Raw genomic sequence first — 24,137 nt, forward strand, 5'->3', positions numbered from 1 at the left:
AAGTCCGTATTGCCCAACGACAGCCCCAAAACATCACTGCTCTAGAGGAGATCTGCATAGAGGAATGTGAGCAACTGTGTGTGAAAAGCTTGTGAAGAGTTACAGAAAACGTTTGGCCTCCGTTATTGCCAACAAAGGGTACATAACAAAGTATTGAGATGAACTTTTGGTATTGACCAAATACTTATTTTCCACCATGATTTGCAAATAAATTCTTTAAAGGGGAACTTTGAAGTAAGGTTGGCCAACCATGTTTTTGAATAATATCAATGGCTAAACAATTGTAAGCATATTTTCATTATTTTTTTTAACGCAACCCTTCCAGATTCTTTGTTTAACCCATAGCAACGCCCTTGACAACGAAAATGCTTTTCTTCGGCAATCTTCGGAAATCTTCGGAAATAACGTCACACCTAGACGTGCGAGGGAAGTCCACCATAGAACAGTATTGTTTGTTGCATTGCTTCTCGGTAAGATGCCACAGCGGTGTGTGGCGATGTTTTGTTCTCGCTCAAACGAAAAGTTGTATGAGTGGCCAAAGGATAGCAGGGCACGTAAATGGACATCTTTCGTTCGCACGAAGCGAATGAATTTCACGCCATCATCGAGTAGTGTTCTCTCCTGCAAACACTTCGAAGATGCCTGCTTCCTTAACCGGTCTGCTTATGATCAAGGATTTGCCAAAAAGTAAGTGTGATTTTTGGATAGATGACTGATGACTTTGTCAAAGCATAGCTGCCTACTGTTGTGGAATTGAACAGTATAAGCTATGAGAGCCGCTGACAGGTGACAGCTGAAAAATAGCGTGTTGGTTTAGCGTAGCCATTGAGTCAATCTCGCAGCGAAACAGCGAGCACGCAGGTCACACAGTGAATCATGGGAAATGTAGTCTCGGGACAACACTGAAGTGGTGCTTTGTAATCTGTTCGCTTGTGTGAAAAAACTACATTTCCTCACGCCATTAGACGCCAATTCCTGCCGAGAGCTGTGCCGAGCTGTGTTCTAACTTTTCCATAAGAACTGCTCCATGTGTTAATAAAGAGACAAGGTTGTCAGCGCGTCGTGTGTTCGATACATTTGTAAACAAAAAGCTCATAACAAGACACTATGCACAATCCGTTTAAGAGACGCTGGAGTGGGAGGCGAGGAGGAGATCGGCGAGGAGCAAAACTTCGCGGTCGAATGTGGCGGCAGTCCGCTATTATTTTGTTTTCTTATTGTTGCCACAATAAAGTGGAGAAAGCCATTGAAGACTCATCTCCTTCTTTCCCCCCAACGTTTTTATATTATTATTTTATATGCACGAGAGCTGCCGGATCTGCCAAAATGAACATGAAGTCTGATTATTATTTTTTTTAACAATGTCATCAGATAGACAAAAACATAACATTATGTGCAAATGCCTGCATCTTAAAATCATAAAAATAATAATAGCCTATATCTTACCAATGTTGTAATCTCGATGGGTCTTGTATCCATTCCATGTCAGGTAGTCTAGGTACATTGTTTGCATTCTGATTAGCGTCTGGCTAATACATGTTAGATCCAACATAAAATTCCAAGCTCCTCTTCTTCCTCCAACTCTTCAAAAACTTGGATCTCCTCCCTTGCGCTCGGTCTATCGCTTATATCGCTGTTTGAATCATTGTTTGAAGGGCTTTGTTTGTATGGAGCTGCCAACGCTGTTCCCGGTGTGACGTATCACTTCCGGGTTCGTCCCCTTTCAGGCTCGAACTTCGGAAACGCGATTATTTTGTCAAATATACAACATATAAATTATTTTTTTCATGCTTTATTTGGTGGACAATGTTTAATTACTTTACTTGTGACCCTATTTGGCATGTGAAGAAATTAGTTCACACTACAGCTTTAAAAATCAAACAATGTGATTTTCAGTTTTTTTTTTCCACATTCTGTCTCTCATGGTTGAGGTTTACCCATGTTGTACAGGCCTCTCTAATATTTTCAAGTGGGAGAACTTGCACAATTAGTGGTTGACTAAATACTTATTTGCCCCACTGTATCTTCATTTATTTTGATTACAATGAAAAAACACAAAAGACAATGGGGGGGGGGGGAATGAATCATTATCATTATACACAAAACTCCAAAAATGGGTCGAACAAAAGTATTGGCACCCTATGAGAAATCATGTGATGCTATTAACAGCACCTGTTACTTACCTGTGGCACATATTATTGCCACTGGTGGTGGCTAGGGATGGGAATTGATAGGATTTTTACGATTCCGATTCCATTATCGATATTGCTTAACGATTCGATTCTTTATCGATTCTAATTTGGGGAAAAAGAAGAACAAACCTTTTGATTGGCATCGAGTTTGTTTAATCAGAAGTCACAACCTTACAAACAACGAGATCAAAAGAGGCCCAAAGCCTCAATGTTAACTGTGGCAATAAGTGGCAAATACACAAGAATGTGTAACATTTTATCTAATAGAAATAATAAAATATATATATATATATATATATATATAATGGTATATATTGGCACATAGGTTGTTGTTCTGCCTTTGGCAATATGTGTTAAAGCAGGGGTCCCCAAACTTTTTCCTGTGAGGGCCACATAACTTTTCCCTTCTCTGATGAGGGGCCGGGGTCAGTTTGTAACAGAAAAAGTGTGACGATTGCAGAAGTGCATAAATGTAAAAAAAAATTTGTTTTTCAGAAAGCTACAATCAAATAACCATTTCTGGATTCTTCATGGAATGAAAGTAAATCAAATAAAAATAATAATATAATATAATAATAATAATAATAATAATAATAATAATAATAATAATAATTAATAATAAAAACACTATTAATTAAATAGATAATAACCAAATAACCCTCTCTGAATTCTTCAAGGAAAAGGCCAGGAAATAAATAACACGATTGAGAAAAAAAAAATTCAAAATGGCCGGACCAAATGTGGAGGCGGGCCGTATTTGGGCCGCGGGCCGCAGTTTGGGGACTGCTGGGTTAACGTGTATTATTTACCATTACATTGAAACGCATGCCTTTTAGTTTTTGTGGCGTTTACACGCTCAAGTGGGGGCGCCCTTGCGCTTCCTCACGCGAAGAAGAACGCGCTCACGTGAAGAAGAGCGCGCTTACACCCGAAGAAGAAATGCCGCATCCAAGCGAGTGAGCGAGTTAATGAGAGATGGAAACACTTCTACGAGCCTACGTTCTTTGTTAATGTTAATATCTACAGAGGCAACGCCTGTATGTATCATCTTTTGTGTTGTTGTTGTTGTGTTTCCACTCACGATCGGACACTTAAATCCAGTTATGTAGTGGTTTGAACGATGTGCTAATGCTAGCGAACGAATGCTAACCATTTGTCATTACTGTTATTAGCAGCTAATCATCGCTGATTTACGTTGATGCAAACATGTATGTTATTGGGGACGAAATTGATTTGTTTCATTTCTATTCTTAGTTTCACTCTTCAAGTGATGGTTGAATAAAGTCAGCAAATTAACTAACGTCTTCTGCATCGTCATTTGGGAGTTTAGCTAGCTGTATAGCCAGGACTGAGCCTTAGCCTCTCTGTGAGGACAGCACAGTCGTATTCCCTCCCGATGCAGTTATCTCCACCTTGCAATGACTGCAAGTCGCTTTGTTGTAATTTTTCCTCGTGAAGTGAAGACACACTTTCGAGCGTTTGAACCTACGTGCTGTCATTGTTATGTTTATGGCTGCAATGCTCGTGCTTACCCGTCGTAACCTTTCATTTTCACACTCTTTCCTGGTGAAGTGTAGTCAAACTTTGGAGCGAGTGGTTCTTGGCGCCATGCTAGTTTGATGCGTCTGGACAACAAGTCACGTCACGACGCAATACGCTTATTTAGGAATCGTTTAAGGGATCGTTAAGGCTTTTTCATTGTGAAGTCGAGGCCTCGAAACACTCGGAACCGGTTTCGAATTGGAATCGGATTTCGATTCCCATCCCTAGTGGTGGCAATAACTAAATCACACTTGCAGCCAGTTAAAATGGATTAAAGTTGACTCAACCTCTGTCCCGAGTCCTTATGTGTACCACATTGCGCATGGAGAAAAGAAAGAACACCAGAGAACTGTCTGAGGACTTTAGAAGCAAAATTGTGAGGAAGCATGGGCAATCTCAAGGCTACAAGTCGATCTCCAAAGACCTGACTGTTCCTGAGTCTACCGTGTGCAGTGTCATCAATAAGTGTAAAGCGTAAGTGTAAAGTGTAAACCTCCCTAGATGTGGACGGAAAAGAAAAAATGATGAGACATTTCAACAAAAGATTGTGCAGATGGTGGATAAAGAACCTCGACTAACATCCAAGTTCAAGCTCTCCTGCAGTCCGAGGCTACAACAGTGTCAACCCGTACTATCCATCGGTGTCTGAATGAAAAAGGAATCTATGGTAGGATACCCAGGACCTCTAGACCCCACCTCTGACCCAGAGACACAAAAAGGACAGGCTGGAGTTCCCAAAACCTACCTGAGAAAGCCAAAAATGTTTTGGAAAAATGTTCTCTGGTCAGATGAGACAAGAGTAGAGCTTTTTGGGAAAAGGCATCAACATAGAGTTTACAGGAAAGAAAACGAGGCCTTCAAAGATGTATTGGGGTTGCTTTGCTGCCTCTGGCACTGGACTGCTTGACTGTGTGCATGGCATTATGAAGTCTGAAGACTACCAACAAATTTTGCAGCATAATGTAGGGCCCAGTGTGAGAAAGCTGGGTCTCCCTCAGAGGTCATGGGTCTTTCAGCAGGACAATGACCCAAAACACACTTCAAAAAGCACTAGAAAATGGTTTGAGAGAAAGCACTGGAAACTTCTAAAGTGGCCAGCAATGAGTCCAGACCTGAAACCCATAGAACACCAGTGGAGACATCTGAAAATGGCAGTTTGGAAAAGGCAGCCTTCAAATCTCAGAGACCTGGAGCAGTTGGCCAAAGAAGAATGGTCTAAAATTCCTGCAGAGCATTGTAAAAAACTCATTGATGGATACTGGAAACAGTTGTTCGCAGTTATTTCGTCTAAAGGTTGTGCTACCAAGTATTAGGCTGTTAGTTGGTCTGTTAGTCAAATCAAATCAAATCAAATCCGTTATAATAAATTATGGCCCCTGTAAGGAAACTCTTAACTATGCTGTGGCCTGTGACAAAGACGAGTGGCAAAAACTCATTGATGGATACTGGAAACAGTTGTTCGCAGTTATTTCGTCTAAAGGTTGTGCTACCAAGTATTAGGCTGTTAGTTTGTCTGTTAGTCAAATCAAATCAAATCAAATCCGTTATAATAAATTATGGCCCCTGTAAGGAAACTCTTAACTATGCTGTGGCCTGTGACAAAGACGAGTTCTATTGGTGTAGAGGCTACACCAACGAGTGTAAATAACATTTAAATCACCCGTGAGCATTTAAAAAAAACAACAACAAAAACTGAATCACCCGGTTAATTCTGTGAATCCCACACAAATCCACATAATTACATACGTTGTCTACGTGCTGAATGTCTGGAACAAGCCTTGCCAAGTTTCCCAGTCAGCCAAGATGGAGGAGGGGGTTTCCTGAGAAAGTGCCAAAGGAGCCCCAATAGAGCTGTGCATGCTGATGGGCTGATGGGGAGGGGAGTGGTCTGAACCGTACAAGGTTTCAATAAAAGCCACTTGTAGGGACCTTTGAGGAGCCCAACTTTGCAGTAGCATCAAAGGCATCTACTGCACTGAAAGGAAGAGGCTCTGTTAATAATTTAGAAAAGAGAGTTTAATAGTTCTTATCCTGTTTTTTATCATTTTGATTCATTTCACCACTGAAAAAAGGCAAAATGACCAGTCTGCTGTGTATCACTATATTCTCCTTGACCCTCGCTTGCAGTGCGTACAGTCAGCCGGCAGGCACTCCCATGCCACATTCAGGTAAGATTCCATTTTTTATCCTATTAAATATGATGCCTTTCTTCTATTAAATCATTTGGAGATGACCTATGCAATGAATCAGTGAGCAAAGTGCTTCCACACAGCATGAGGGTCAGTGGATGAGAGGAGTAGTGCACAGACATTGGCTCATTGACTTTTTGCCAGCCGACCACTACATTGTCGAGCAAGTTGGGCATAAATCACCCTTACTGCCCCTGCCAACGCTTTCGAAGTCAGACATAGGCACGTAACTATTTGGCGCCATTGTCTCTGCTAGGACTTCCTGTTATTTTTAAAAGTCTGTTTGTTGGTTAGTTTGTGATTAAGTTTGCACACTTGTTAGACAGTGACTCTAAGATCAGTTAAAGAAACATACAATATACTATTTGGGTAACAAATGGACTGGGCAATATAACGGATTAATTAACTTTTCATGACTATGTATCTAAAATGTTTAAATACATGGTTTAGTTTAGCTTCATGAGAATTACCCATCTGGACTACTTTAAAAAGTCTGGATAGAGTATGTTTAATATGTTTGTATGTTTAAGAACAAGCATTCCTTAAATATGCAAATGTGCTTCATTCAAAAGTGAAATACAACTGAACTGTACTCTTCAGGGTATATCACACTGTAGCAGTAATTGATGTAGCAGGTTTGATTTAATGCAATTTCAGGATCCCCCTATGCTGACTCAGGCGGAATAGCTAGCCCAGTTTGCAGTATTCAGAGTAGTCTGCGGGGGAGTCTGTCAACACTGGGAAGTGCTGAAGGTTTTTGTCCTAGTGTTGGAAGTGTTCCCACAAAGACTATTCAAGTGTTTGTGTGACTATGTGAAAGAATTTGCACAGCTGAGTTGGCATCAGAATCACCAACGAATTTACTACAACTCATACTCTATTACAGTAGTTCTCACTGTTGTGATTTGTTTTAGTTCTTTTTTAAATGTGTGTTTTTTTTTAATTAATAGCAATTGTATATATCACGGGTGTCTAACTCTTATTTTTCACAGCCCAGTTAGTGGTTATGGTTTCCTTCCGAAGGCCATTTTGTAGTACTACAACTAGCACTACAACGATTATTTGACACGATTAATCAATGATCAAATGAATTGACAACTGTATTGATAGTTAATTTTACATCGAGTTAGCCGTCGTTGATGTTGTTGACCTAAAGTTAGTCAAATCCTCTTTTCTTAACCTCTTTATAGCAAACATTCTCTTTCAAAGTTAAAAAAAATAATATTTATTTTATAATTCGTCAATAATGTTTAATGTTTTTTTGTTTTTTTTTAGTTACAAAACTAAAAATAGGGAAGAAAATGCTCTTTCTTAATTTCTTTAATTAAAAAGAGTAAAATATGGTAAAAATTATTCTACATTTATATTCATTATTTTATGATTTTATTTGTATTTATTATTTTTATTTGTGTTAATTATTTATTATGAATCAAAATAAAATTGAGGGAAATGATTTTTTTTTTCAGTTCACTTTATTTTTTAATTTAAATAAAAAATTATTAATTTCATTAATTTATTTGAACTCATGGACTGCCATTGATGGCGCTAGTTGTGCAATCTGTTTGAATTGGGAGTCTGGCCAGACTCCCAGTTAAAATGGATTGGATATCTACAAGTGACAAACATTTCGATTCTCAGCAATTGGCACTGACAGAGTTAATAAATGTGTAATGCTACTGTTTGATTATAGTATTTCTTCATCTTTCATTGCTGATAACAAAAAACTTATTTAAATTTTTTTTTTTTTTTTTTTTAAAGCATGACGTCGATATGATTCACTCTGACGGGCCACACAAAATGACGTAGCGAGCTGAATCTGGCCTCCGATCCTTAAGTTTGACATCTGTTGCTGTATATGTTTTGGTCCATAAAAGACGTTATTTTGTTACGGAAGTGAAATGAAATAAAACACTGCTGTGCAGTGCAGTACAGCATTCTATCAACCCTGTGAACTGTTTTGTCTGCGTGCTCACAGGGTGTCGCCTGTTCTCATCTTAGCAATTCAATCCTTCACCCGGAGCATTTTGGCAATCTGCCACGCTAACGGGCATCCTGACAGGAGCCGAGTTAAGATTAAAGACCCACAACCCAAACGTATAGCGCCCCATACCGAATAGCAAACGACTTTGTTTTTCCCTGTGAGGTAATAGTCTGTAAAGTGTGGTTCCCGCTGTGGCTGCTGCTCATTGGTTACTGGGACTGTGGTGGGGAAGGGGTTTAGTTGGAAAGCCAGGGATGAAGTAGTGTTTAGTTTACAAGGTCAGACAGTGATGTAACAGTATTTACTTACAATATGTGATAGTGAATTATGAGTTCAATCCAACATGAAAGGTAAGGTGTGTTGGGTATGTCGGTGTGTTTCAGTGGTGGATGCTGGTCTTTCAATGATGGGAAACTCAAAGTATTTCCGCTTGTGAGTGCTTTGTGATGGTGGAGGGGCTCAGGTAGGGAAAGAAACTAGAGTGCCAGGAGCAGTCTTGTTAATTACGGCATTAGAATATAACGCCGTTACTAACGGTGTTATTGTTTTCAGAAGTGAGTAATCTAATTAATTACTTTTCTCATTTTGGCAACGTCGTTACCGTTACTGAGGTGGGAAAGGCGTGCGTTACTATGCATTACTTTGTTGGTTGAATGATGCGAGAAAAGTGTAGGAGAGATGGACGGACAAGAGAGCAGAGCAGGAGTGGGGAGGAGGCAAGGGAGCTTTGACCCCGTTGGAAACGCGATGCTTGGTGGCTCCAATAATACCTGACTGTAGCAGATAGCCTACAAATTACGCCCACATAATGCTACGGTAGATATCAAATATTATTGAACTAGATGTAAATGATAAACACGACGGCATTAGCAACATGTACAGTATAAAGAACTAGATGTGTTAGTAAACACCCGCCATCTTAAAGCAGTAGACTTCTCAGGAAGGCTCTATTGTAGAGAACCTTCCTAGCGAACCTAAGTAACTTTTTATCTAAAATGCTCCTAAATCTGCTAAATCTTGACTTAAATCTATCTTTAAATGATGAAACAGTTTTAAAACTTACACATGTCGAAAATAGACAGAAGGGAGCGAATGCAATAACGGGAGCAATTTTAACAACTTTAACGGTTGATTCACAACATTAAATGACTTCCACACATAGCAAAGGTTTCTATCTAGTTACCGCAATACCCGCAATATCCCTGTGTCTAGTTAAGTTTAGGGTAAAGAATTGGGCTAGGGTCAATTGTCCCAAAAACCCTTTAAACTTCACATTGTGTTTTTTTTTTGTTTGTTTGTTTGTTTTCACCACTTTGCCAAGTCACTAATTACTCTTACATTCAGGTAACTGAGTTACTAATGCAATTACTTTTTGGGAGAAGTAATTTGTAACTGTAATTAATTGCCTTTTTGAAGTAATATTAACAACACTGGCCAGGAGTCAAGTCTCCAAACACAAGTCGCTACAATAGAAAAAAACCCAGAAATATGGGCTCGATTTCTCGCTAGTCATTTTTAGTACAGCAAGTGTCGCTAGGATGATTATGAAAGTTTCCGGTTCAACTCAGAACAACGGAATGAAAGTTGAAAAATGCCTCCCGTGGATGTTAATACGACAAGATCTCAATTCGCTCATTTCGCTATCAATCAGAAAGGGTTTCAGCCTCAGACAGATCATCCAAACATCATGCAGAGAAGCAGGGCATCTGGGCCAGCCGAGGCCCCGCCCACCGCTCATAGACCCTCAGAGACGCACAGCGTCAGATGGGTTGGAAAACCCAGCCTTCAGCCAATGATTCGTCTCGTTTCGTACAGAGTCCACACTGTTTAAAGGACTATGAAACTGCATGAATGAATGAAAAGCAAGCTGCATCGTAACCAGTGATAAGATGTTAATTCTGCACAAAAATTGAGCATGTTGTAGCGCATATTTAATCAATGACATGTACAAACAAGATCACTTATTATTATATACATTTGATCACTTATTTTTTTTTTACATTTTGGGGGAAGCTGAGCTTCCCTTGCAGTCTTAAGCAATCCCCACTGTTGGATATGTTGGTGTATTTGGATCGCTTAGTAGTATGCACTCATGGGGCTATGCTGTGCCCAAGTACCAGTGTTGGCTACTGGTCTTTTAAGGAAGGGAAACTCAAAGTATGTCCGCTCTGTGAGTGCTTTGCCTGACCTTTTGAAAGTCTCGCAGTACGGACTGTCAAAAAGTCAGTTTCCAAACACAAGCAGCTACAAAAGAAAAAAACAGAAATGGAATCTCAATTTTTTGCCAGTCATTTTTAACAAAATGTCCCTTGGATGATAAGGAAAGTGTCTGACACTGTCCGGTTCAACTTAGAACAATGGAATAAAAATTTAGGCTGTACGACAGTGTTGTTTTTGGAAGCCCTTTTAATTTTTGTCTTTGTGTTTTGGACGAAAGTACTTATTAGTCTTAGTCATTGTAACATCAGCTAAAAACAGCCTTTCTATCTGACGCTAGCCTCGTGTTCCTCCTCACCACGCCGGTCAGCGAGCCAAGAAAAACTTTCACGCTGCTTTTTACGTCGGTTCTTTAATGCAATAAAAATTCAATCCACGGCTTGACATTAAATACAAACAAAAAAGACCAAATGAAATCGATGGAAAAGGAGGTAGATATAGAGAACGTAGTTCAAAAAAATTATATAAGCTCTATCCTTAAGACTTCCTATCGTCACGCCAACTCACTACCCAAAACAACAGCCCCCGCTGTCCCCACTCATATCGTACGACATGACGTCACAAACCCGTCCCACGAAATCCGAATAACAAATAAGCAATTCTGTCTTATTTAACTAAATAACAATCAACAACTCGTTTAATAGAACAAAATATATTATTTACAATTAACATAAATAATTATCCAAATGTTATTTAGGCACTTACAGTCGTATTTAAGTCATCTCCGAATGTGTTCCTCTTTGCCCAGTTTTAGTCGACAAAATCTCATGCAAATTTAATCTAGTTTTAGTCGACAGTTATTTAAAAGGTTTTCGTCTATAAAATTCAAAAGTTTTGGTCCAAAAATAAATAAAGGTTTCCTACAATTTCGAATGAACATAGACAGACATGCACATATTGTAACATCTACAAGGACAACGACAACAAAAGTTGTCCGAGCTTTTAAGCGGCTGCTCGCCGCACTAAAGTTTAATGCTAATGCTAACACGAACACTATGCTAAAGGGATGGCTTATATTTAGCGTGTGATGATCACTCAGCAGAGACCTTTGAAGCAACATCGCATATTCTCACTAGCCAAGATAGGAAAACAAATCTAACCATGTGTTTTCAAACAAGCAAGATGGTGTGCAGCCTCGCGTTAAGCTCATCCTAAACTCCGGAGAGGAGAGTGAGGGAGAGGCGCAGCACATTTCACGTTAGTGACACGACCAGAACACTGCTACGATGCATGCTGACGTGCTCCACGTACACGTATCTCAAAATGTCACGCTTTGTGAACATATGACATAAACTATGTCGCATTGTCGTCTCATTGTCGTCTCATTAGACGAAAACTGGCATTCGCCTCGTTATGTTGTAGTCTCCCAAGCCACGTTCTAAGATTGTCACGTCATCATCATGAAAAAATTCTTCGTCGACGAAATATTTTCGTTACCCTCATTGTTGACGAAAACAAAACTGCTGTCCCCTAATATTGGCCTATGAAAGCATTTAAATTTTAAATAATGTATATAATTACAAAATTTTAACTGAGCGAATGACCCTAATCACTTATGGAGCACAAATTAAATGGAAAATAATTAATTGCAAACTCATCACATATAACTACTGCGTGACCAGAAAGGAAAAATCTCAAAGATGAATACAACCCATAATTATAATAAAGATTTGTGCAAAACGCATCTTGGGAATTGTCATTGCAGAGAGCTTGTGACCAAATCCGATACTGGCCGATACTCCCAAAATAGCTGAATCGAGAAGTCAATATCTTTACTGAGTATCGAATCAGGACATCACTAGTATGTATTTCCCCCAATGCTTTTTGATTTATATTATAAAATGTAAATTCAGTGCACAGAGGAGTTGAACAATAGTTTATTATATTTTTGGACCAATGTGATGATGGTAAACTAAAGCCTTAACATCGATATGGTTCCAATAAGTTAGGATTTATAGGCAAGTAGAGTGCTGTAAAATTGAAGTTAGTATTAGCTGCAGCGGTGAAATTTTTACTTCTCATTCACACTTGATATATTTTCATTCATAGGTGTATTTTGCAAGATGCCATGAAGAAGTTACAGCTTTTTGACAGGTTTTTGCATATTCGGTTTGTCAATGTAGCTCTTTGAAGTGCTCAAAAAAGCTTTGTTCCCAATTTCATAAAAGACATTTCAAGTAAATTCTGCTGCCAGTTGAAATGGATTAGACGTCTATTGCCATCAATGGCTCTGAAAAATAAACATGAGCAGCTAATAAAGAAAAATGAAAATTTCAAATACTCGATACTAAATACGAAAGGTGTAAACGACAATCCCATCTGGAGAGCCAATTTTGACGTCACTTTCGTCTGTGCCAGGAATTTTCAATGACTGTTTCGTCAATCTTAATCCCTCAGATTTCAAGCAGACCTCATGAAATGGGTACTTACGCGGAGAATTTATGAGTCCTAGCAAAGACTTGAGTCACTCCTGGCAACATGGGGGAAAAAAAACCTCAAAGATGCTTGTAATTGGCGCGCAAAGTGCTGTTTCCGTTTACTCTTATAACATGCAGTTGCCCAGTCAAGTTCCATATGTGAGTTTCATGGAGCATGTTCTGGTTTGATCTGAGCCAGATTAGGTCTATGACAGCTCAATATTAACGATGTGACAGCCTCTCAAATTCCAGATATGTCTACTGTGTGGGTAGAATAAACACTGGGCTCTTTTGGCTGCTTTTCCAATAGCAATCTTTAAAGTGTTAATGTGCATTACGGCAGATTATCTAAATGGGTTCAAGCCTAACATTGGCTCCAAATATTCCCTGGAGAAAAAGGTCTACTGTAGATGTAGTAGTATGTCTACTGTGTGGTTAGAATAAAGCACTGAATTACTTTGGCAACTTTTCCTTTATCATTTAAAAAACAATTAAATTGCATGAGTTTACATTACATGATATCATAATTGTTCTTTACAGAAGATAAAGAATACATGCCAATGTGCATTGTTATATATGTTCATGTGAATTTCTACTCATTTTACTCATTGGAGAGAGACTGCAAGCGAATGATTACTGCCAACCCCCACAGTCCTCCTAGGTTAGAATAAAGGGATGTCTATATACAGTACAAGGCTGAAAAAGCAGTTTCTGCTCTTGCATCCCTCTTTAAAATAAACTGCTTTATTTTAAGTCAAAAGAAGTGTTGTGTTTGATAGAACAAAATGTCTATATGCTGCAATAGCAGATTCATGGCGTGTTAAGCCCTCGAACTATTTTGGCCGTTTTACCCTGGAAACCCCTGTTTCAGATGTCGCGCAACCGCTTTTGTTTAAACCCAGCCATAAAAAGAAGTTTAGGAATTATATTTATTATTTGAAATGTCTGTCATTTTTTTGCTTAGAATCATTAATTGATGTCTTATATTTAGTTTTAAAAAAGAAACGACTTTAAAATATTATTCCCTCGCACATTTTAAACTTTTAAACAAATTACGTCACAATGAAAAAAATGGTCTCTGTAAAAAGCTCACGGATAACTACCTCATAACTATCGCTTAATTGTATTTCTTTCGTTACTGTCGCATTTTCCCCGATATGTTAGATGATAAGTAATCGATCAAAACTAAGGGTGTAATGGCACATGTATTTGTATTGAACCGTTTCGGTACGTGGCGCTCGGTTTGGAACGGAGGCATACCGAACGAGTTTCTGACGTAATGCAACCCTTACCTTTCGAGGCTGTGAGTCGATCGGGTTACAGTTTCTTTGTGTAGATTATATTTACTCTGTCTTCTCTACTATACTGAAGACCAACACGGTAGGACAGTATAACCCAGAAACTTCAACTGCGCAACAACGTGGCTGCCGCGAGAATGCAGTGAAACGCGGGCGTTAAAGTCAAATCAGCCAATGCACACCAGTCCCAGTGCGGCCGCGTGTTAGACGCATCCCAGAAGCGGCTCAACACGACGTATGCGAAAAGAACAGCCGAGTTTATTATTTGACACGAGACGCGACCCTCCTGCGTCAATACTACTACCGGTAGCTAGGATCAGGCAGAATCGGGCAGATCGGGCAGGCACGCGTGTAAAAATACGGTGGATCTGGTCGATTTTCAAACTAATATGCAATTGTAACCCACTTTTTGAGTCCATCAGATCTCGAGTGGTAGATCGGGGCACAGATGACTTGTCTTTGTTGATTTACTGCCGTCTGCTATAATAATAACCAACACGGCCCTGTGTTCAATACAAAACCCTCCTACCACAACAAAATAAGTAGGAACTTAATATTCACATAGGAACTAAAGTTATACAACATAAAATATACAATATAAATGAATACTACATCACATTTGTAAAATACAAACACAAAATAAATAATAGCCCATTTAAATAAAATAAATTGAAATAAGCTAAAACACCTGTAATTAAATACTAAGAATAATACACAGATCCTGCTTACACAATTAAATTTATTAATTTCTGTGTGGCGCTTTAACTTGAGAAAATCCACCAATAAAGCTTTTAAAAACTGTTCATAAGAAAAAAAAAAGATTCATTGAGGCATTTCATTTGTAAAACACCTGTTAAAATCTTTGTCATTGGGATTGCTTTTCTCTTTAGCACAGGACTTCTTTTTTCTTCTTTCTTTCAGAAAGAAAGCTGACCAATACGCGGAGTCTGGAAGGCAAATTGTTGTTGGATTATCTTTAAATACCCGCTACTTTTTTAGCAGAATTCTAGCTTCATATAGGCTAATGTTCCTATTGTTGAAAGCACAAAGGTGTGTAATAAACAACTAGCAAATTTATATTTTGCATTTTGTTTCTTACTGTACCGAAAATGAACCAAACCGTGACCTCAAAACCGAGGTACGTACCGAACCGAGATTTTTGTGTACCAACAAAAACAAAAGAAAAAGAAGAAAAAACAAAGAAAAATTGAAAAAAAAAAATGTTTAAAAAGAAAATCTCGACCTCTCCTTGATGTCTGCGATTTCTGCATCGCGACCCTTGTTATTTTACCATGTTTCACGCATAAGATCCCCCAAAAATCTGGCTGTGACCATTCACAGCTGTGTCTTGACACTCGGTGATACATGCTACATGGAGTTTTTGGATCGAAACGAGGTAAGTACGCAATAATATCTCTTTAAAATCATTGCGTCTTTAATTATGCTCTCGCGTGCGCTCACCTCCAGTTAGGCTTTTGCTGTTTAATTTTTTTTTTTTTTAACTGCCCTCCTGTTCAGAATGTTTCTTCCCCCTGAAAATTGAGATTTTAAGCTTTCCAATGATGTATCACACATGCATATAGGACAATTTTGAAAATGTGGCCAAATTCGGGGTCTCAGAGCGGAACTTCAAGTCACCTGAGTGTTTTCCGCCACATACATATATATATACTGACCGCGAAGTGAAAAACTGCAAAGTAATGTGCTGGTCCCCATTAACTGTGATAAGTGAGGGATCACTGTACTGTGTTTTCCATTGAAGCACTGGGCTTCTTTGAATAACTTTGTCCACGAGGCCTTATTATCTATGAATGGGTTCAAGTATACTAGCGGCGCCAGTTGTTTCCTGTATGCCGAATAGAGGAAATAGTATGCCTGAGTATTCAAAGCAAAGCTCCAGCCTGAATTTTCCCTTCAGAATTTGCCATCAGACACAGTTTCAGACTAGCTCACCACAGTTCTTGACTCCAATTACTACTGGTTCAACTGTTATACCTGCGGAGGCAGGGGTCAAGGGGTTATGTACATGTGTCCATCTGGGGTCCATTATTGCCCAGAGGGGGCCACCACTGCTTTTCACTTATCCAAGCCTTGTGAGGTCTAAAAATGGTAATTACAGAGGCTGTGGGAACACATGTTGCAAAATAAATTAGCTATTATTTGAAAGGGGGTGCTGTTTGTAGCACAGGAAGAGATGCATTTATTTGTGTTTTTCATCAGTCTTTCTTAATCAATTTTTTTCATAGTTTCAACTGTGTGAAACACTTGGGTAGCTTTATTGACAAACAAAACCTTTCTAACTACACGTGTCAAACTGAAGGCCTGATGGCCAGATTTGTTTGCCCTGCGAAAGTATACAATGTGTATTGACTTCATCTTGATCGCTACAGAAGTGAGAGAATATTTACAGCTTATTTTTCCTTATGCAAAAGTTGAAAATAAATTTTTAAAAGATTTTTAAAAATTAACACAGTGATCCCTCGTTTTTCACGGTTAATGGGGACCAGAACCCACCGCGATAAGTGAAAAACCGTGAAGGAGCGCACCCCACCCAAAAAAAAACAAACAAACCTGTGTCTATGTTTTTGTACGTGTTCTATATATGTATTAGATTTAACATTGGAAAATTTTTCACTTTTTTCCCAAAGTATAATTAAAAAAAAAACTTATGTATATTTTTATAAATGTTTTCTAAGCACTTCAAATGTATTAATTATAGGTTTTAAACATGTTACTGTCCCAACGAATTATTTTTAAACAAGACAAAACTATAAAAATGCGTGTCTTTATGAAATGCTTCACTGAGTGAGTCCACTCAACTCCACTCCATCTCCTCACTTACACACAATGAGTTGCTACAGTAACTGTTTAACAAGTTAAACGATGATTGGCGCATCCGGCGCTTTGATGCTGAGGCTTCCAGGGATCTGTGGCAAGATCAAACAGAAGACGTCTATCAACGTTAATTTTAATAAGCAACTCCAGAGCCTTACCTGAACAACAAAGAGCAGGGAGAGGGAGGGAGGGAGAGTGAGATTACGTGATTTGCTCGGGACAGCTCATTTGTATTTCTTTTTTTTTAATTGAAAAAAAATCTGTGATGGACTCAGGGCGCGAAGTTTGAAACGCGAAGTAGCAAAGGATCACTGTATTTAAACTTCATTTTTTTTTTTTTTTTTTTTTTTTTTACAAAAAGTACATTAAAAGAGCCGATTTACTGTTTTCCCATGTTTTTTTCCATTAAAAATAAGTGATTTTTTTTTTTAAGAGATATAGAGTGTTTCCAGTTACCCCCTTTAAGAATACAAACTAAAAAGACAATATAATACAATAATAAAAAGAATATTTACTTTTCTTCTTTTTAAATGAAAACATATATATATTAATATAATATATTAATATTAATTCTTTTTTTTTTTTTTTTTTAATAATAATAATAAAATATTTGCTATTGAGGATTGACAATTTTAAGGTCAACGATGTCTCCAAACAATGGCTAAACTATAAAAGTGTTTGTCGATTCATTTGATAATTGATTAGTCTATTGCAGTGTGACACCCCAAAAACAGGCCCCAAATTTGGAATAGTGTAATTTCTTGATTTAATAAAAAAAAATAATAATAATTTTCACCATAAGCTTAATTTCACACTAGTTTGTTTTTAATATGATGTGATGAAAAAAAAAAAAAAACAGTAGTTATAGCTACAGTTTCTTTTTATTTTGGAAAACAAAAACAACAATTTTGGGGCCTGTTTTTTTGGGGTCACCTTGTAATGGTGACAGACTATGATGTGGCCTGTGACAAAAATGAGTTTAACGCCTCTGTTTCTAACAATGTCCAAACATTCTCTGCTCCTTCTGTAGTTAAGCTGTTCGCTGAACTGGGAGGCAACGTTACCTTGCCGTGCCGTCTCCCGCATCATAGCTCCAGTTTCTTCAACGTTGGCATCCGAGTCAAATGGACCAAGATTGCTGAGGACGAGGCTCTAAATGAGGACGTTTTGCTTTCCATGGGCTTCCACAAGAAAACTTACGGGAGCTTCGAGGATCGCGTCTTTCTGCAGGAGGACGATAGCGATGACGCTTCCTTGGTGATAACTGACCTTTCCACGGATGATTCAGGAACGTACCGTTGCGAGATCATTAATGGAATGACAGATTCCATACAAGAGACTGCCTTGGAGGTGCAAAGTGATATGACTGATGGTAAATTATTGTGGTTCTTAACTCATTGGCACTCATTAACAATAGTTGCGTTTTTACATTGACCATACAGCAATTTTGCCTTACTATACCTTAAAAAACTCAAAATAGGCAAACAGATTTAAAAAAAAAAAAAATCTCTAGCATAGCATAGCATAATGCAAATTTTTCAATGGCGTTCCATCGGCGCACCTCCCCGCCTACACCATTTGACCCATCAACACTCTTCATACACTAAAACGACCGGAATTCTGGCACAACGTGGGCTCTTTCATTTAACATGCCAAAAATTACCATTCGCCCAAGAATGCAGATTTTTTAAAGAAAAAAAAAAGGTGAATTTTAAAACGTTTTTTTCCAATCACTGTACATCATTTACACATCTAAAAAACAGGAAGCTAAGGGTCAAAAAAGTTGAATAGTTTTTTTCAAAAACATATGGTTCTGTGATTTTCCCGAAAACATACCATTCATTTCTATTAGCCAAAATTTCCCATCGATTTCCATTGACCCTATCCGTGATTTATTTCAATGACACAAAACGTTCCTATCACTCTGTTGATTTTCAACTCAAGTGACTCAATATGAACAGGAAGTTACCCCTAATTGGCCCAAAATCAACAGGAAGTGACCCAATATCAACAGAAAGTGACCATTAAATGACTGTACATCAATAGGAAGTGACTGTTAAATGACCCCAGATCAACAGGAAGTGACCGGACATGAACAAAAAGGTACCCAGAAATGCCGCCATATCAATAGCAAGTAAGCCAATATGAACAGGGACTGACCCCCGAAATTACCCAAAATCAACAGGAAGTGACCTGGAAATGCCTCACCACCAACAGAAAGTGATATCCCAACCATCACAGCAAAGCTATCATTAGAATTTCTTTGAAATCACATTTTCTAGTTGATGGTAGTTTTGGATGTACTTAAATGGAAAGGCTACCGTCAATAAGATTTTTTTTCCGATTAAGCCTCTCCTTAATTTAAACATGAAAAAAAAAAAAAAAAAACTGAGTTTTTTCAAGGAAAAAGAAGTAGGATTTCAAAACAGTACCCTCCTACAGTTTTTGTCCTCATCATGTAAATATACACATAAAAAATCAGGAAGCTAAGAGGCTCAGAGGTTGTATAAAGTTTTGCTAAAAATGTATAGCTCGACCATCATTTGCCAAAAATTCATTTTGTTTCGTTTGTCCTTTTAATGCTTTGAATGGTATCACCTCTACTATAGGTGTGGTGTTCCCCTACTCACCACCTATTGGCCGCTACAGCTTCAACTTTGAAGAGGCTGTGCAGGCTTGTTTGGATCAGGATGCTGTGGTCGCCACCTTCGAAGACCTGTTCCAAGCCTGGAAGGCTGGCCTGGACTGGTGCAATGCAGGCTGGCTGGATGACGGCACTGTGCAATATCCCATAACAAAGCCCAGAGAACCCTGTGGTGGTGCCGAAAACGGTCCAGGCCTAAGAAGCTATGGCAAACGTGACAAGTACCTGAGCCGCTTTGATGTCTTTTGCTATGCCACTCCATTGAAGGGTGAGTACTTTGTTGGTCCCTTCATTTTGGGGGATTGATTTCAATGAATGAATGAATGGATGGATGAATGAATGAATGAATGAATGAATGAATGAATGAATGAATGAATGAATGAATTAATTAATAAAATATTATTTAAAAAATGTTGGGGAAACAAATGTGACATTAGCAATCACAAAAGAACAAATAAACATGAACAAATATAACAAAACAACAAAAACCTGAATCATACAGCTTAGACACATTTGAAAAGGAGTAGTCAAGTAGTCGGAGTTGAGTCGCCAACGCCAATATAGTATATTTTTGCTAAATGAAATCTGTCCAAAAAATGTAACACTAAAGAAAAGTAACAATACCTGACAATTCCTTCCCATCATTACTTTAACGGGAGGAACATGAAACATGGTCTTTCAATGAGGGAAACTCAATGTGTGTCAACCTGAGAGTGACGGTTGTGGGCCTCAGCAGCACCCGCTGCTCGGTAGGGAAAGAAACTAGAGTGTCAGAGGCCAAGTCTCCAAACACAAGCAGCTATAATAGAAATAAACAACAACAGAAATAGAAGCTCAAGTTTTTGTTGTTGTTTTTAACAAAGCAAGTGTTGCTAGGATGATAATGAAAGTCTCCGTTTCAATGGAAATTGAAAAAGTCCTTGCATGGATGTTAATATGACAAGATCACTGATTTGCTCATTTGTCAAACAAAAAGTTTTCAACTCTGGAGACGCATCAGCGTCCACACTGGTTAAAAGACTGCGAAGCTGTGCGGATGAATGAAAAGCAAGCCGCATCGTAACCAGTGATAAGAAGCTCATTCTGAACAAATGTTGATCGTGTTGTAGCGCATATTTAGTCAATGACATGTACACACAACACGATATATTTGATCACTTATTTTTGACATTTGACAAGCTTCCCTTGCAGTCTTGTAGCAATTGCCACTGACATGGAAGAAAAAGGCAAAACATCTGGCTAACAGATTTAGGCCACACGTGGTCCATGATTCAGCACTGTTGTTAATACTTTCCCATCATTTTTAGATCCGACAGTAACTTGTTTTGTGGGACTAAAGTGTTCTCTACTCTGCACAGGAAATTTCTACTGGCTGACTCAGCCCGAAAGGCTCAACTTTGACGAGGCCGTCCAAGCTTGCCACGATGACGGTGCTGAAATTGCCAAGGTGGGGCACATGTACGCCGCTTGGAAGCTGGAAGGCTACGATCGTTGCGACGCCGGCTGGTTGGCCGACGGCAGCGTGCGCTACCCAATCTCCAGACCCCGCAAGAACTGCAGCCCGACAGAGGCTGCGGTGCGTTTTGTTGGATTTCCAGACAAGCAAGAACAGCTCTACGGCGTCTACTGCTTTAAGCCTGACGCTTGATTAACCCAGTAGAAGCCATAACCACCAAAGAGCTGCAACCACAACCCTAAATTTGTGCTTCATCTTCCGATCACGATAACTTCCAGAAACTGGGTTTACATTCACTTAATTTTCTACCATTGACGGCGATAGACGTTCAGTTCATTCATCCATTTCTGAATTGGACGTCCATCGCTGTTAATGGCAGTGAAGGAGGTAAGAACTCCCACTTGCATATGCAATGATTAAAAACATAAATAAAACAGCGACAAGGAGTAGATTTTTCTTCGCCACAGAGTGATTTAGTGCTGCTATGATCAAAGTGCAAACGTTAAAACCAGTTTTGGTTTCTCATAAATGAACGTAACAAAACTATGCAATACATTTATTAAAAACTTGACTACATCTTTTGGGCTGCAGTTAACATGTTATATTACAGCTTCAGTGCTTAAATGTTTTCATTTCAACCACATGGAGATGTTTTTTTTTTGCCTGTAAAATGAATGTAAACAATTTAGACTGTGATGGAGAGCACTAAACGTATCAGCTGCCATAAAATTGACATGATATTACTTGTTTTTTTTTAATATTGTTTTTTTTTTTATCATGAAAAAAAAACAAGTTCACGTGCAGTGGTATGAATTATTTTCGGACGCATCTATTTAAATCACAGGTGTCAAACTCACGGCCCATAAAATAAATGATTTAGTGTGGCCCGTGAAAGTGTTCCTCGCTAAAGTCAAATTTAAACATGTTTTCTGTAGTCTGTAATAAAAGTTGAAAGACAACAGAAATCAGAATATTTACATTTTTCACATTTTAAATACAAATACTTTAATCAAAAAAAGATATCTATTTTCCTTTTCCGTTTCATTATTTTTTTTCAAAATGTAACTCAATCAAAAATGAATAAAAATATTCAAAAATATAAAAAGGGAATATTTATCGTTTTTTATTTGAAACAAACTAAAATAAATATTCCCTTTTTTATGTGTTTTATTGTTAAAACGAAAGGTCGACTGAAATATCGGCTGGCCGATAGATCGGGCCGATATTTCGTGTTTTTTCAAGATTGGCTATCGGCCGATTTAGTAGGATAACTGGTATGTTCTTATTTCTTATGAACGGTGACCGACATATTGGCCGCCCGATGTAAAAAGACAATATATGGACTTTTTTCAATATCAGCCGATATGATAGGATAACTCTTTCGTTCACTGTTTGGCTGATAACCTTGGTTCAAATTTAATTTTTCACCACCTATTTGCCAGTGTTACAAAATTAAATAGCAGATGAATAATTTTAAATATATACGTTTATATTATGAGTGTTTTGCTTGCCTTTCCTAATCAACATGCTTTCAAAAAAAATAAATAAATAAACTTTAAAATCGGCATTGCGTTTGAAGGAAACAATAACTACAATGTGACCTGTAACAGAGATGAGTTTGACACCTCTAATTTAAATGGTTAGGATTACAAATAATGTTTATAACCCACTTGTGCCTGGAAAAAATGTGAAAAAAATGATAAGTAATAACACCGATTAACAAACGCAATATTTGACAATGCTGGCATTCCTGAGTCAGGCAATATGTTTACAAAAAACATTGTAGTGTTCTACAAAGCAATTTAACTCAATCAGGAACAATATGTTTTTTTTTTTGTTTTGTTTTGTTTTTTTTTTTACATTTCCTTTTTTCTTTTTTTTTTCCCCTTTTGTTTTAATTGCGATTATGAATGCATTTTCCAACAAAACGAGCTGAAATGAAATAAAGGGAACAAAACCTAATCCGTCACTTTGTGTTGTTTTTATTCCCACGATCATGTTTTTGAAGTAAAAGCTTACATTTGTAGAATGTGCCAGACAAGACTTAACACTCAATGTGCTTATTTATTCTTTAGTTTATTTTAGTTTGCATTAGACTGGCGGGGAAGCCCCACTAGTTAACAAAAGGAACAGTTGTCTGTCTCAAAGGCAGTCTGTTTCAATGCATGGGAACGAGGTCAGATTTAAGTTGCTGCAGCAGTGAAATGCCGGCTTGGTGAAAGCTCCATTGATGCAACGTCAATGTATGGTGCAACACAGAAAGAACAGGATTTAAACAAAAAATATACACAAGGATCTTTTATTTGGGATTTCCTATGTGACTGACTGCAGACAACCAGTCCTTAACTGCAGCGGCCGATCTACCAGGGTTGCATGGGGTGGGGATCGCCACCCTAAAAGGCAGGCTTGCCATCCCAGTTGCCAATTAATGTTGCCAATACAATTTGACATTTACTGCCATCAACTAAGTAGGTGTGTCAGTGAGGATCCTTATAATAATGATGATGTAAAAGAAGATTGTATGAAATTAAGTTTCTCAAAATCAGTTTATAAATACAATATCTATTTGGCCTTTTTGTAATATCTGCATACGAATTCTTGGCAAACTCTGATTTGATATGTGTACACATCTGCAATGTGTTGACACTAGTGGTGTAAAAATTAATTGATGTGGATCAATATATCGATTTATTAAGCAGAATTGAATGTATTTTTATCAAAATACAAAATAGTTATAATTTCGATATACCGTTTTGTAAAGAAAAAAACATCATTAAAATATCTGATGTCACACATCAAAAACATAGCCACTTTTGCTTGCTTTGTGGCAGGGGCACAACATTGCTTGGGGAAAAAAATACTCCCAAATGTTTTTTTCATGCTACACATCCAGAATGTACATTTAAAGATGGATAACACTTTTTTTTTTCATCTTTTTTTTTTAGCAACCTGCTATTTTGTGGCTCATATGAGGCAGGGAGGAACAGTCCATTCTTACAGCATGCAAACAGATCAACTTCGTGATAGGACAAATATTGGCGTGTGATTAAATCAAAGGTCATTCAAACTTACGGTTTCAAAACTATACTAAAATTATCACATAGCAACAAATTAAACAAACGGAACATGAAGTTTAAATGTTATTTACATCTGTAGTGCTGCAATGCATGCTGGGAGGCATGAGGTCTGTTGTACGACAACAGTGTTGAGAGCAGGTGGCAGCAGAGGCTTTCTATCCCTCCCAAGGGAAGTGAAAGATTATGTTGAGCATTGATCTCTAAATAAAAGCTCTTGAAGCAATGAAGCCTTACAATCAATTGATTTGTTTCATGGTTGTTACTCTTGTTCCTCCATAGAATAATCAAG

At 38.1% G+C, this 24,137-nt stretch overlaps 1 protein-coding gene across 1 annotated transcript; it reads left to right on the forward strand.

The window, feature by feature from the left end:
- The first annotated feature begins 5,686 nt into the window (after positions 1-5,686).
- Positions 5,687-22,582, forward strand: hapln1a (hyaluronan and proteoglycan link protein 1a). The gene is made up of 4 exons (XM_057831710.1): positions 5,687-5,902; positions 17,702-18,043; positions 19,281-19,583; positions 20,674-22,582. Exons 1-4 carry the CDS (start codon positions 5,812-5,814, stop codon positions 20,961-20,963), a joined length of 1,026 nt encoding a protein of 341 aa, XP_057687693.1. The 5' UTR covers positions 5,687-5,811; the 3' UTR covers positions 20,964-22,582.
- The last annotated feature ends 1,555 nt before the right edge of the window (positions 22,583-24,137 follow it).

This window comes from Corythoichthys intestinalis, chromosome 3 (assembly GCF_030265065.1).
Source record: "Corythoichthys intestinalis isolate RoL2023-P3 chromosome 3, ASM3026506v1, whole genome shotgun sequence".
In the NCBI taxonomy this organism is placed as follows: domain Eukaryota; kingdom Metazoa; phylum Chordata; class Actinopteri; order Syngnathiformes; family Syngnathidae; genus Corythoichthys; species Corythoichthys intestinalis.